Here is a 13,012-nt window from a genome sequence, read left to right on the forward strand (position 1 = left end):
TAACGGCGGGCCCAGAAGCCAGGTGGCGTGTTTAGGGAAGGCACCGTGGGGCGCGGGCAGGGCTCCCCCTAACGCAGGCCCGGGGGTCCGAGACCGTCCCCCTGCGGCTCCCACAACAAACAGAAGGCCTGTTTCACCAAGAACATGGCCTCTGCCGGGGGCTGTCGGCGAAGGAACTTTCTGCTGTCGTTTTGTTTGCATTTTTATAATGAGGGGGAGGGAAAGCCATTTTCTTTTGTGTAAAAAAATGTAACCGGGAAATACAAATATGTTCACTTTTCCTCAGTTGGTATTGAAGCAAGGGGAAAAAAAGTAGCGTCCCACAGAGAAACCCAAGAGTAAAAGCTGGGGAGGCCCAGGCCCTCCAACCTGCTGGCAGTGTGGCCCCAGCCCCAGAGTTCTCTGCCTCAGTTTCCCCTCCTGGGAAGCTGAGGCTGAGGCTGCCCCCCCCCCCCCAGCTAGATGTGACTGGGAGGTCACCGCCGCAGAGGCTGCGTTCTGGACGGCCGTCCCCGAGTCCCTGCCCGCCGGGTCCCTGGCCTCCACCTGTGCGGCTCTGGGGTGGACGTCCTGCGTCTCCTGAGCGGAGGGTCTGTCCCACTAGGAGGGGCCTGGGGGGGAGGCCACCTCCTAGGCTCTGAGCTCCAAGGAGACGCGAGGCCTTCCCACTGGGGCGGGGGCCCGGCAGGGGTGGCCAGGACTGGACTCCCCACATTGCACGGCCCCTTCCGTCTCCAGGGTCTTGCTCAGGAGGGGCCACACGTGCCGCGGGGGCAGTTGGGGGGTAACAGGAGCCTCTGGGAGGCGGGCACCGGCCCCTCCCCACCTGTCCCCCAGGGTCCCCACTGGGTGTCCTGGGGAGCACCCACAACACAGCCCCACACCGCAGAGCCCCGCAGGCCTCAGTCCAGAACCTGCCCCAGACTCACCCCCCCACAGTGGCCCTGAGCACAGACCCGTCTGGACTCCTCGCAGGGACGGGAGCTCGGCCAAGGCCGGCAGCTGTGAGCAGGAGCCGGGCCACTTCACAGGGACGACATCCCTGCCGTCCACAGTCTCCTTTGTTATGTTTTGTTTAATGTTTATTTATTTTGAGAAAGAGAGAGCATGAGCGGGGGAGGAACAGACAGAGAGAGAGGGGGACAGATGATCCGAAGCAGGCTCCAGGCTCAGAGCTGTCAGCACAGAGCCCGACGCGGAGCTTGAACCCACCAACCGCGAGATCACGACCCGAGCTGAAGCCGGATGCTTCACCGACTGAGCCCTGAGGCGCCTCTCTCGTTCGGAGCCCAAATTCCAGGCCTTTGCATGAAAGGCCAAGGTAAGGGTGTGGGGGCTCCACGTACAGTCATGTCCGCGCTCCCGCTTGCTGGGCTGGGGGACTCGGCAGGCAGAGCTGGCTGAGCCCCACGCCCCCCTCTCCCGCGGCTCCTCAAATCCGAGTGGGAAACCAGTGCACACAGCACCCCAAGCAGACGCCAGGCAGGGCCCAGCCTGGGCTTTCAAGGAGCCGGCTCCCCGAGATTCCAGAAACCAAGCTTCCTTCCCGCTGCAGAGCCAGGAGGCCCGGCCCCTTTGGGGGGCGGCTCAGCCGGGCCTCCGACAGGTCTCCCCCAGGAGAGAGGAACGGTGGGCAAAAGCCGGAATCGGCTCTCCTGATTCTCTCTGAGTCCCCGCCCCCGCCGACTGCCCCTCCCCTGTTCGGCTCCGTCCTTCCTGGAGGGTTGGCCAGGGCTTGGATGGAGAAGGGGGACAGAGGCGCCAGCTCAGAGGCACAGCTCGCCCTCAGGTTTCTTCTGGAAAGCCTGGAGCTCCCGCCTCAGGCAGGGGTCGGCCCGGTTGGGCCGAGTTCGGGGCGAGAGCCAGTTCAAGTCCAGCAGAGTGTTCGCCCCAGCGGGGGATGGGCCGCCGTCTCTCCGCCCTCCCTGTGGCCTGAAGCGGGGTGATCAGGCATCGCGGACCGTGGACACGGAACAGGGGGCCCTGAGGCCCCCGGAGAGCCCGGGGCCAGAGAGGCGCCCTCCTGCGCCCTGTGACGATGAGGCGGGCCCACTTTACAACGCCACGGGCGTCAGGGATTCTGTCAACGCTGTTTCATCTGAAGACGGACCAGCTTGTCCACAGGGCCACAGGGGTGTAAGCGGGGGACCGTCTCCACCCTCCGGGGACGCCCCCGGCCCCCTCGCCCCCCTTGCCGCCCTCACAGCCTCGTGCCCAGGACGAGACGCAGACACGGTCACCACCCCGGAGGCTGTGGGGTCCCTCCCGCAACAGGCAGGCCGCCCTCCGGGTCCCTGTGCCGGCCTCCCTGTCGGTCGCCGCGTGGGGTCCCCCGTGTCTAAGTCCTCGGGACACAGGCACTGGATGAGGGCCCGCCCCGCTCCCCTCTTCCTGGTTCTGCCTGTAGGGACCCTGCTTCCAAGTGAGGGCTCAGCCACGGGCCCCAGGGAGAGCCCTTCCAACATCTCTTTGGGGACGCAGTCCAACCCATAACCCTCCGCGGGCAGCAAATGACAAACCAGGACTCGCCTGCTGGCGGGCGGGCGGAGCCGGGCGCACGTGGCGTGTGGACCCTACTGAACTCACCCAGATTTGATCCGAGGGCCCAGCGCGAGCCTGCGGCTGCCATGGGCCACAGGCCAAGGCACAAGGCAGTCACCACCCCTGCGGCCTCCGCGGGGGTCCCCGTGGAAGCAGAGGGGCAGGGTGAGGACAGTACAGGAGGGAGGGCTGGGAGCTGCTCTGCCAGAAGCTTCCTCCCGAGGCATCTGTGCAGCAGGCCCCCGGCTTCCTTGGGCCTCTACTCCTGGGTCACCTCCTCAGGGCAGCCTCCCGCACTGACCCCCACCAGCCCGCACTCCCGCCTACCGGCTTCCTCTCTTCCTCCCCCTGGAGTGCGTGCACCGGCCGCCCCCTCCCGCCCCCCCAGAGCCTCCTGGAAGGGAGGCTCCGGGTCGAGGTCCAGCACAGGGGGAAGGTACCCCACAAATACACACTGAGTCCATGAAATGCCCTCTCGCCAGCCCAGCCAGCCCCCCAGCGCCCCTTGCTTCCCTGTGTCTGCACCTCTGCCCGGGCTGGGGCGGGGCCCGGGTCCACAGACAGACAGATGGACGATGGCTGATGAGTGTGCAGTGCGCCTGGGGCCCCGGGACGGGCGGGTCCTCTGCGGCAGCCTGGGTCAGGGCCGTGGGGACAGGACACAGGCTCCAAGGCTCCTGGGCTGTGGGCAGGGGCGACTCCACGGTCGGCGTCCGCTGCTTCTTGTCCTCCCGAGCGACCTCCAGGGCTTGTGCGCTAAGTGAAGGGCGGGCGTGAGAGTGACCACACTCAGGACCCCCGGCTCTGGGCAAGGAGGCCGGCTAGCCCCCCGCCCCTCCCGGCGCGAGGGCCTGCAGGGAGGGGCAGGTGCGTGCAGGACACTTGCACGGCAGCAGCCCAGCCCCCGCACAGAGGGACTTCCCAGCCTGCCGGAAGGTGCTGGAAGGTGCGCAGCACGAGGGGATCCACCACCCTATTCGCACACTCGAGAGCACCAGCAGGGCCTGTCACCCCCAGCCCTGCAGCCCTGCCCTCCGGGAAGGAGCTTTCCCTCCGTGTGTGGGAGCCGTGGGAGCCGATCAGCGACAAAAACCATAGTCCCTCCCCACCCAGCATCATGGCGCAGCCACAGGGCAGGCGGCCACCTGGTAGGTGCACAGCCACAACGTGGCCCCCGCCCCCAGCTGCCCCCACCCGGAGCAGGGCCCCGCCTGAATGCAAGTCCCCCAGTGCGGTGGCTTTGGCAGGGAACCAGTGTCCCGGGCAAGGCAGGGCCGCGGCCCTGGGCTCCCGAGTCCTGGTCCTGGGGGCGGCAAGGTCCCTGGGAAGACACAGCCTGGTCCCTGCAAGTGTTGTCTCACCCCTCTGCCCGAACCATAGTCTCACTGATTCATGTCATGCAGAGACCCTCAGGCTCGGGGTGGGGGGTGCTGGGGCGCCCTGGCCCCCAGCTGGCCCAACGCACCCTCGGCCACATGAAAGGCTTGACTTTTCCTTGCTGATTTTTGAAAATTACTGCACCGAATGTTTACCAGTGAGATGCCGACTGTGATGATAAGGAGGCTCCAGAAGCCAAGAGAAAGAGGGGGTGGGGCGGGCGGGGAGAGGAAGGTCACAAAACCCCCTTTCTGGGCACCGAGCTCCAATCCCAGGCACGTCCCACTGGCATTTGCCACCAAAGTGCCTGTTTTTATTTAAATGGCCCAGAGCAAGTCTCTGACTAAACTAACATTCCCACGCCAATACTCAACAGCGCCTCTGGTTTTTGGCAATTTTTTTCCTTAGCTGTCAAGGCAGAAATATAGAAGAATTCTGGTCTTACTTAAGGATGGTCGGGGTTTTTTCCCTTCCCCTTGGAGACATGGAAATAACTCACAGATGTGCCGTACCTGCTAATGTTTGTGCTCAGGGTTACTTCAGGAAGACGATTCCCAGGGCGCCCTGTAACCCAAACCCCGATTTCCAGCCCCATTTTCTTTTTAACCGGGGGCCGTGGGGGAAGTGTGGGGGAGGACGGAAGTTCTAAACATGTTTAAATGTGTCGGGAGCAAATGGGAGGGAGCCCAGGCAGCCCTGGGAAACTGGACGGGGAGCCCCACCTGGGCTGGGCGGCGGGGCGGCCAGGGGTCCTCACGGCCCCTCTTGAGTATTTCCTGCAGGGCAGGGGGAAGCCTCTGTCTTCCCTGTAAAAATAAAAATGGACTTACTTTTAAAGGGATATTTCCAGCTATTTTTAACCCCAGAAAGGAAGAGAAGGAAGGAGGAGGGGACAGGGAGGGAGGGAGAGGGGGAGGGAGGAAGGGCCCCCCCTGCCCTCTCTGGAGGCAGGGGAGAGGGAGGCGGGAGTCTGCAAGGCTTTTCCTTGAGTGACTCAGGCCTGTGCAGGCTCCGCTTCTACCAGAGCCTGAGGGGTGGGGCCAAGCAGTTTCGTCTCCCGAGGCCCTTTCTTTTTGGAGAAAGTTCTGGGCTGCAGCCAACAGGCCCGGCAGGGTGGAAGGGAGCGGGTCTTGCTCGGAGCCCCCTTCCCCACAGGGTCTGTGGGGTCCCGGGACCCGTGGGCTGAGGGCTGGTGTGGGCAGACCCGGTGCCAGGCTGGGCACCACGGCCACGCTCAGAGCATCGGCTTCCTGTCTGTCGGGTGGGCACGGAGGTGGCCTCCCTGCTGGGACCGAGTCCCCTAGCCAGCCCCTGCCTGGAGCTGTTGTCTCTGAGCTCCAAAGCCTTCTCAGAGCCACGTCCACAATGTGCCTCCTCCAGGAAGCCCCCAGATTTTCTCAGCCCTAGTATCCATGCAGGGGCTTTCCGCCTTGAGGCCTCAGCCGCCCTGGGGCACCCAGAGGTGAGGCACCGAGCGACCCAACACCAGGCCCAGCTCGGCCTGTCCCAGTTCCGTGGACAGCTGAGGGGATCCGGGGGCCCGGAGAGGTCCGAGTGGGGCTCCTCCTTCGCGGGGACCCCCGCGGTCAGGGGTTCTGCTCTGAGCAGGGCGGGGGCTGCTGGAGAGAGCAGGTGGTCTCCGTGTGGGTCTGCACTCTTCTGGCCACCCTGCAGCCCATTTCTCAGGGGACCAGCCTTGTGGCCCTCGGAGGCCACACAGCCAGCCCTCACCTGCTCACCTGCTTCGGGAGCAGGTACCTGCCGGGGGACTTGCCCGGGCAACGCGCGCTCCCCAGGCTCCCAGCCTGTCTCTGGGATGCTGGCCTCCCTTCCTTCCTTGTGGGGAGGAGGGGGCCGGCCCTGACCCTGCACTGACGAGAGGGCTCGGGGTCCCAGGTCGTGACTGCTGTGGGTGACAGGCAGACAAGCCCTGTGAAGAGCGGGCCCTCTGTTAGTCACAGGCCAGCCTGCGTCTGGGGGGGGCCAGGACCATGGGGACAGGTCAGTCCCAGAGACCCCCTGGAACAACAGGTGAGCAGCACGATGACCATCCCAGGGGCTCTGGGACGGCTTCCTGGAGGAGGCAAAGTTAAGGAGGGAGTCGTGCCTGCAGAAGACAAGACGTGCAGACCGGCCCAGGACAGATGTCCAGCCAGCCCACTCCTAGTGCAGATGGCCGGGCACACACCTGGGCCCGGGGACAGGGGTCCCCTCGTGAGGTACAAGGGCGACCAGGGAAGCAACTCGGGACCCTAACCTCCTCCCTCCCTCCTCAGAACAAGGGGGACCCCTCCAAGGTCTGCCTGAGCCCATCCTCAGGAAAGCACAGCAGAAGCGAGTGGAGGCCCACCCGTATGGAGCCACGCCACCCTGGCCGAGTGTCTGGCTCAGGGGACTGGGTAGCCAGCCCTGGCCTGTCCACCTGCAGCAGCGCCACAAAGCCACCAGATAAGCATCCTGGAAAAGCACTGAAACCTATGGAAAATGCTCCTGGTTGGTCTCAAGTAGAAAAAAGTAGAAAGGACTTGGTAAAGGGGAAACTGAGGCCAGTGGTCAGGGTCCACCTTGGGCCTGCTCCTGGCTGTGGTTCTTACGGGTGGGGTAAGAGGCTGGCCACTTCTCGGGCCCCTGGGGCTCTCTTTGCAAGTAGGTCAGATACGTTTTACAATCAACTTCAAAAGCTAGTGAGTGAGGCCCTTCCCCTGTGTTCTGGAATCTTCCCACAGCTGCTCTGGAAGGCACCCCCCATCCCAAGTTGGGCCGGTGCACTTGTCAAAGGCCGCACCCTCAGCCCCACTCCTGAACCCCTCCCACCAACACCCTCCCCTCTGCTTTGGGGCCGCTGCAATCTACATCAGGCAGGCCTGTGCCCACACCCTAAGTCCGACCTGCGTCCCCCACCTTGGGAAGCGCCAATGAGGCCGGGGGGGGGGGAAGCCCACAGGGTCCCCTGCGGCCCTCTGGGAGCCCATCTGCTGCTGCGGACCTAGGCCAAGACTTGGCCTGACAGGGAGCTTCTCTGACAATTCAGAAGGATACACTTACCTTCTCCCAACCCCCGGGGCTGCGAGGGGTCACAGGGGAGCCCCAGAAGCACCAGGACCAATCACTGCAGAAAGGAAGAGGGTCAGTACTGCATGGCCAGGATACTCAGGACTTGCTACACCTTAGTATCCTGGGGAGCTTTAAACACGTTGTTCCTGGGGCGCCTGGGTGGCTTAGTCAGTTAAGCGTCCGACTTTCGCTTGGGTCATGATCTCGCTGTTCGTGGGTTCGAGCCCCGTGTCGGGCTCTGTGCTGACTGCCAGCTCGGAGCCTGGAGCCTGTTTCAGTCTGTGACTCCCTCTCTCTCTGACCCTCCCCTGTTCATGCTGTCTCTCTCTCTCCTAGAAATTAAAATAAATAAATAAATAAATAAATAAACACGTTGTTCCCGGCCCCCACATACTGAGCCACTGCCGACCCTCCCTCTCCAAGAGGGGGCTGGGATGGGTTTTCCTTTTGGGGACAGGAATGGACCAAATGGCAGCACGGCCTCCCCCGCCACCCTGACGACGGCATCGCAGTATCTCCGGAGGCAGCAGAGAGGGGAACCGACCCAGGTCAGCCTGCCTCAGGTGCAGAGCCAGGCCTTTTCTCCTCTAGGGCCTGGCCCGGGGGCTCAGGGCCGGCGCTGGGCAGCCGAGGTGGCCGCCGGACACTTTCAGCAACCGCTCCGGGAGCCAGGCCTGCAGCCTGCAGCTGGTTCCTGGTCGCCCAGCCAGCCTGGGGCCTCCTCACCAGCGGCCTTGTCTCAGCCCCCACCGCGAGCCAGGCGGGCACCCTGTCCAGCTCGGCACCGCCCCAGCCCCCGCCCTCCAGTCCGAGCTTCCGAGTGGCCGGTGCCCTGCATCTCTCTCTCTTTCCTTGCTTCTCAGCTGCCTCAACACGCGCCGCCCACAGGTCCTGGGCTGTCAGACCCCCTCCCTCAAACCCCCTCACCCGGGAAGGTGGATGAAGACAGGCAAGAAGGGAAGGCCAGAAACCTCAGGCCTAGACTGTGAGTAAAAAAGCTTTGCACCCACTTGCCCCGCCTACCCCCTCCCCACCCAGCTCAGGCCAGCCCTCTGCCCTGGCCATTCACTCTGGCTTTCCTGGGGTCTCCGTGGCCCCTGTCGCCCATGGGATACACAAGGCAGCAGGTGGCGCAGGGGCTGGAAGCCTGGGAAGCCCAGCTGCCCCGTCTACCGCGGGCTAATCAGCACCTGGCTCCTGCGTGAGGCCCAGAGTAGAGCTGGCACAGCTGGGCAGACCCAGGTGAGACTCCCCTCCCCCTCCTCCTCCAGTGCTCCCCCCTCCTCTCCCTTCAGTGCACCCTCCTCCCTCTTCGCCTGCCTCTAGAGCTGCTCCCAGGCCTGAACTTACAGCCTGCAGCCATTGGCAGAAAGCAGGCCCCAATGCAGGGCATACAGGCAGCGGCCCCCAGGGGAGCACCCCCCGCCTGAGGTCTTCAGTCCTCCCCCAAGAGTAGAAGAGGGTGTGGGGGGCAGAGCCCTGAGTCTGTGAGCTGAGGGGGCACAGGGAGGGACTCTGCAGCCACCTCTTCCTTGTACGGACAATCCGCTCCTCCAGGCTGTTGGGCTGCTGTTATATAAACGTCGCTGCTGCCTCAGGAGCCTCTGCTCCGGGCACTGGCCCCGAGAGAAGTTACCCTAAGCCCGGGCTCTGGGAAGCGGGAAGTGCAGCCAGCTTCTGGAAGGAGGCGAGCGAGGAAGGCCCCTGGCAGCAGCTGCCAGCACTCACAGCATCCCAGCCGACCTCCCCCCCCATGCCAACAGGTGTGCCAAGGAGAGTGGGCAGGAGTCAGGCGTGCACTCTGCGGGTCACCAGGCACCCCACTCTGCCTGCCCCGAGGGCCTGCCTGCACTGGTCGCTGCCCTCTGGCCTGGCATCACCTACTCCAGAGGGCTGCCAGGATGCAGGGCTGGGTGGGGGCTCACACCAGCTTCTGTGGGGAATAGGCGCAGGGCAGTCTGTCCCCAGCGCCGGCTGTGAACTTTGGTTTCAGGAGGGACTATGGCAGGCATTCTGAACCCCCAGCGCTTAACCGCGCTTGGCACACGATGCCCAAACCTGGCACTGCGGCGGGGAAATAAATCACGCGGAAGGAGCACGTGGGCGGGGCCCGGGACGCAGGCAGTGGGTCGCTGGACTCCTGTGCGCTTATGCGGGCCATCGAAGGCGGCCGGCGCCACGGGAAGGGGCTGGACAGAGATCAGGGGGCGTCTAGGGGCGGGTCCCTCCTGGGGAGCGGATGCGCAGTCCGCCCGGCCGGGCATTAGCCCCGGGTTGGTCCACTGTGGCCCACGGAGCCCACTTTCCGAAAAGTAACAGCCGCCGCGGCGCTACCACCCGTCGGGGTCAAGCGCCTGTCTCCTGAAGGCTTACAACTGCGACCTCAGGGCTCCCGGGACTGGACCCCCTGGGTCCCCTAGGGGTCTCCCTACGGCTGCCAAGTGCACCACTTCTCCCCGAGATCTCGTCCCGGGCTCGGGGTCTCCCAAACGGCCTCGGGCGCTCCTCCCCATTTCCCCGCGCCCAGCCCCCCGCCGCGCAAGGCCCCTCGGGCTCCCCTCTCCCCATTGCGCCCGCGCCCCCTCTGCTATTGAGATGCAAATCTTCGCCAATTGTCGCCACGCCGGGAGACGGTCAAGCCGGATCCTTCCGCAGCCCTGAACCAAACTTTTTGCCGCTGAAAACTTTCGAACAAGAAGTAGTCCCTAGAGCCGGCCCCCGAGGCCTGATCCCCCAGCCGCGGCCCCCGAACCCCGGAGGACCCGGGCTCCGGATGCGCGCCCGGCCGGAGGGGCCGCGGGGCAGGCGCGGAGCGCGCAGGGCGCGGCCGGCGAGGGCTGGGGGTGCGGAGGGATCGGCGGGGCGGGCCCGGGGGGCGGGGCCGGCGGGCGGGGGCGGAGCGCGCGGCCGCCCGCGCCTCACTAGTGCCTCGGCCGCGGGAGGGAGCGCAGGGGCGCGGGGCGCGGGCGCGGGCGCGAGCGCAGCGGAGGAACGAGCCGGGCCCGGAGGCCGTGGGCGCCCAGCGCCGCCCGCCCGCCACGCAGCAGGGAGCCGCCGCCCGTGGGACCGTCCGGCGCGCGCGCGTGCGCCCGATCCCCGCCGTCCCGGCGCAGGAGGCCGCCACCGGGCGCAGCGGGCAGCCGGCGGGCAGGCATGCCGCCGCTCCTGGCGCCCCTGCTCTGCCTGGCGCTGCTGCCCGCGCTCGCCGCACGAGGTAGGCGCCCGTCCGCGAGCCCCAAACTTTCCGCGCCCTTCGGAAACTTTGGCGGCGCCCTGCGCGCGCGCCCCGGGCGGCTGGGAACGGGCGGCTGGGAACGGGCGGCCGGGGCGGGGAGGGGGGAAACCGGGCGATCCGGGGCACCGGGCGGAGGACAGACCCTCCCGCGCGCCGCCTGCCCGGTCGGGGCGGACTCGCGCCGCCCGCGCCCGGACCCGGGTTTGAAGCCGGGCATGGGGGCGCCAGGGGCCCCCGCAGGCCCAGCCCTGGGCTCGTCCTTCATCCGCCACGCGTGGGGCTTGCCGCCGGGGCAGGCGGGCGAGCTGCCTACTACTTTTCGATTTGAATCGAGTCGGTTTTGGTTTCCTGTTGCTTTGGGGGCCACTTAACTCTTCCCTCGCCTCTGGCCCGCGCCGTGGGCGGATGTCGGGGCGCGGAGTGTGGGGTCCGTGCGGAGCTCCGCGGCGCGGCCAGACTGCGGGGCGTGGTGGGCAGCGGGGCGCCAGGCGGACCGGCCTTCTCCGCTTTGGGAGAGTTCGCGAACGGGGGGTGGGGGGGGCGGAGGCGCGGCCGGAGGGGTCTCCTTCCCACGCCTGATGGCCTCGCCCATCCCGGCTCACCGGCAGTTTGGCGGGGGCAGAGGGTGTGCGGAACACCCGGCCGTGGCTGACTGGTGGGACTTTGACTTTTCGGAGTTCAAGTTTGGAATCTTGCAAGGGTGGAGAGGGACCTGGAGAAGGGGTGCTTACCCCTCCCTCCACTTCGCATAGAGGAATCTAGCGGTGATTCATTTCTACCTTCCCCTGAAAGTTGGAGGGGAGAATCAGATCCCCACTTCCAGAAGGTGGGATTCCAAGTCACACCCCTCCCCGCCCCCATGAGGGGCTTCGTTTGCACAGCGCTGGTAAAATGGGGAGGGAGCGACTTTATTAATCCCTTCCTGGGAATGGGGTCGAATTCCTTCCAAACAGGGCTCCTTCACCCCCCTCCCCTGGGTGTAGCTGAGGATGCCCGCCCGAGGGAGCAGGTATTGGGTGTCCCGGAGGCGGGGCCAGGTCCCTGAGGTGCAGCCCCGCTGCCCCAGGAGGCGGCCCTGGTGACAATGGGCTGCTCTGATTCTGAAGCTGGGCTTTGTTGGCGGGCGGGGCGTTGGGCTTTGCAGCTGTCGCTTTTTCCCACGAGCTGGGGGGGGGTGTGCCCCCCCAGCACCGCCCCCTCACAGAACATGTTTGAACAGCCAGCGATCTTGGTGGCTGGATAGGGGTCGCGGCCCTGTTGGACTCCCCATTGAAAATAGGTGGGGGGTGCCCAGTTTGGGAGAGAGGCCCAGGGTCACCTCAGCTTTGCTCCACTGTTGTCCCGATGGTATTTCAGGCCACCGTTACCCACTTTGAGCGTGACCCGTCCACCTGCCAGCCCGCCAACCTGTTGTCCCCCCATTTCTGACTACAGAACTCTGGGCAGAATGTTGAAGCCCCTTGGGGTTCAGGTTTGGGAGGGCTCACGAGGTCCCCTGTCCCCAGTAACCCTGTGATGAGACATAGCCTTCTAGGAGAGGGTGGCTATGCCCCTTGGGGTGGACCCTTCCCTGGGCTCAGGACCCCAGTGCTCCACGGACTGACCTCTTTTCTTGCCCCCCCCCCCCGCCCCAGGCCTGCGATGTTCTCAGCCCAGCGAGAGCTGCATGAATGGCGGGAAGTGTGAAGTGTCCCCCAACGGCACGGAAGCCTGTGTGTGAGTACGCCCCCTGCGCCCCTGCGGGGACCTGGTGCTTTTGTCGGGAGCAGAGCCCCTGCCTCGTGCAGCGGGGCCCGCAGGGACAGAACACTGGGCCATTGTCTTCTGGAGATGGCCCAGAAGGCTGGGCGCGGTCACGTGCTACTTTTATTGGACAAAGTCTGGCAATTACTTAATCACCAGCAATTATGCTTCGTGTGGAGCTGGTCTGGAGGCTGGAGGTTCGAGCACGCCTTTGTGGGCCACCTTGGGCTCCTGGGGTGCTAGGTGGGGATTCCCGGTGCCCTGGTTCGTCCTAAAGTCCCTGAGAAACGATGACCTGCCGGGGAGGCTGTGGACCCTTAGAGTGGCCAGCCGCCACCACCCTGCCAACAGGGGAGGGGAGGTGCCTCCTCCAGGCAGGTGAGTGCAGTGCCGCAGACAGAAGTGGCTCTTTGAAAGCCAACCTCCGCCCCCCCACTGGGCCCTTGGTCTTTCCCAGCTCACCCTCTCTGACCTCAGGTGAGGTTGGGGGACTCATCTCCCAGATTGGGGGGTCAGTATCTGCCGAGCTTGGTTTCTGTCGTGGCGTCTGCGCCTCCAGCCCCTTGGCCGTCCCCGTCCACCACCCACCCGGTGTTGGGCCCCTGGATGGGAAACCAGCGCCCGTGGCCCCCTGACTCGGGTAGGGGATCGTGTTCGCGTCCGCTCCCTCCCCAGGCGCACTGGCCTCGGGAAGTTTTTCTCTCGTGGCTGATGCCCTTCAGCTTGACTTTGTCCCTGATGGGAATGTGAGGAGGTGCTTGGTGGCTGGAGAAACGGCCCCTCCTTCCCCGCCCGGTGCGGGGGTGGGGGGTGGCTACAGAGGAAGAAGTGACTCCCCAGCCGTCCTGGGCAGGCCGCATTCCCACTGCTGAGGGCTCCTTCCCTTGACAACCCTCGGCCTGTGGGCCAGCAGCCCCTCCTTCACCTCCCCTCTCCCCAAACTGAAGCCAATTAAGCAGGTCTGTGAGCAGTTTAATAGACAAAGAGGATTGTGTCTTTGTCAGATGCTAATGAATGCACACTACTTTTTTTTTTTTTTTTTTTTTTTTTTTTTTTTTTTTT

At 65.2% G+C, this 13,012-nt stretch overlaps 1 protein-coding gene across 2 annotated transcripts in view; it reads left to right on the plus strand.

Annotated features, from left to right (window-relative positions):
* The first annotated feature begins 10,101 nt into the window (after window positions 1-10,101).
* The window catches only part of NOTCH1 (notch receptor 1), a 42,981-nt gene continuing 40,070 nt past the window's right edge, over window positions 10,102-13,012 (plus strand). For both annotated transcript variants that reach the window (XM_039219627.1, XM_039219629.1), the window contains exons 1-2: window positions 10,102-10,186; window positions 11,842-11,923. In XM_039219627.1, coding sequence (XP_039075558.1) covers window positions 10,126-10,186; window positions 11,842-11,923 — 143 coding nt within the window. In that variant the 5' untranslated portion in view covers window positions 10,102-10,125. The remainder of the gene's footprint in view (window positions 10,187-11,841; window positions 11,924-13,012) is intronic.

Source organism: Hyaena hyaena, unplaced genomic scaffold, assembly GCF_003009895.1.
Source record: "Hyaena hyaena isolate Hyena2069 unplaced genomic scaffold, ASM300989v1 scaffold_823, whole genome shotgun sequence".
Taxonomy (NCBI): domain Eukaryota; kingdom Metazoa; phylum Chordata; class Mammalia; order Carnivora; family Hyaenidae; genus Hyaena; species Hyaena hyaena.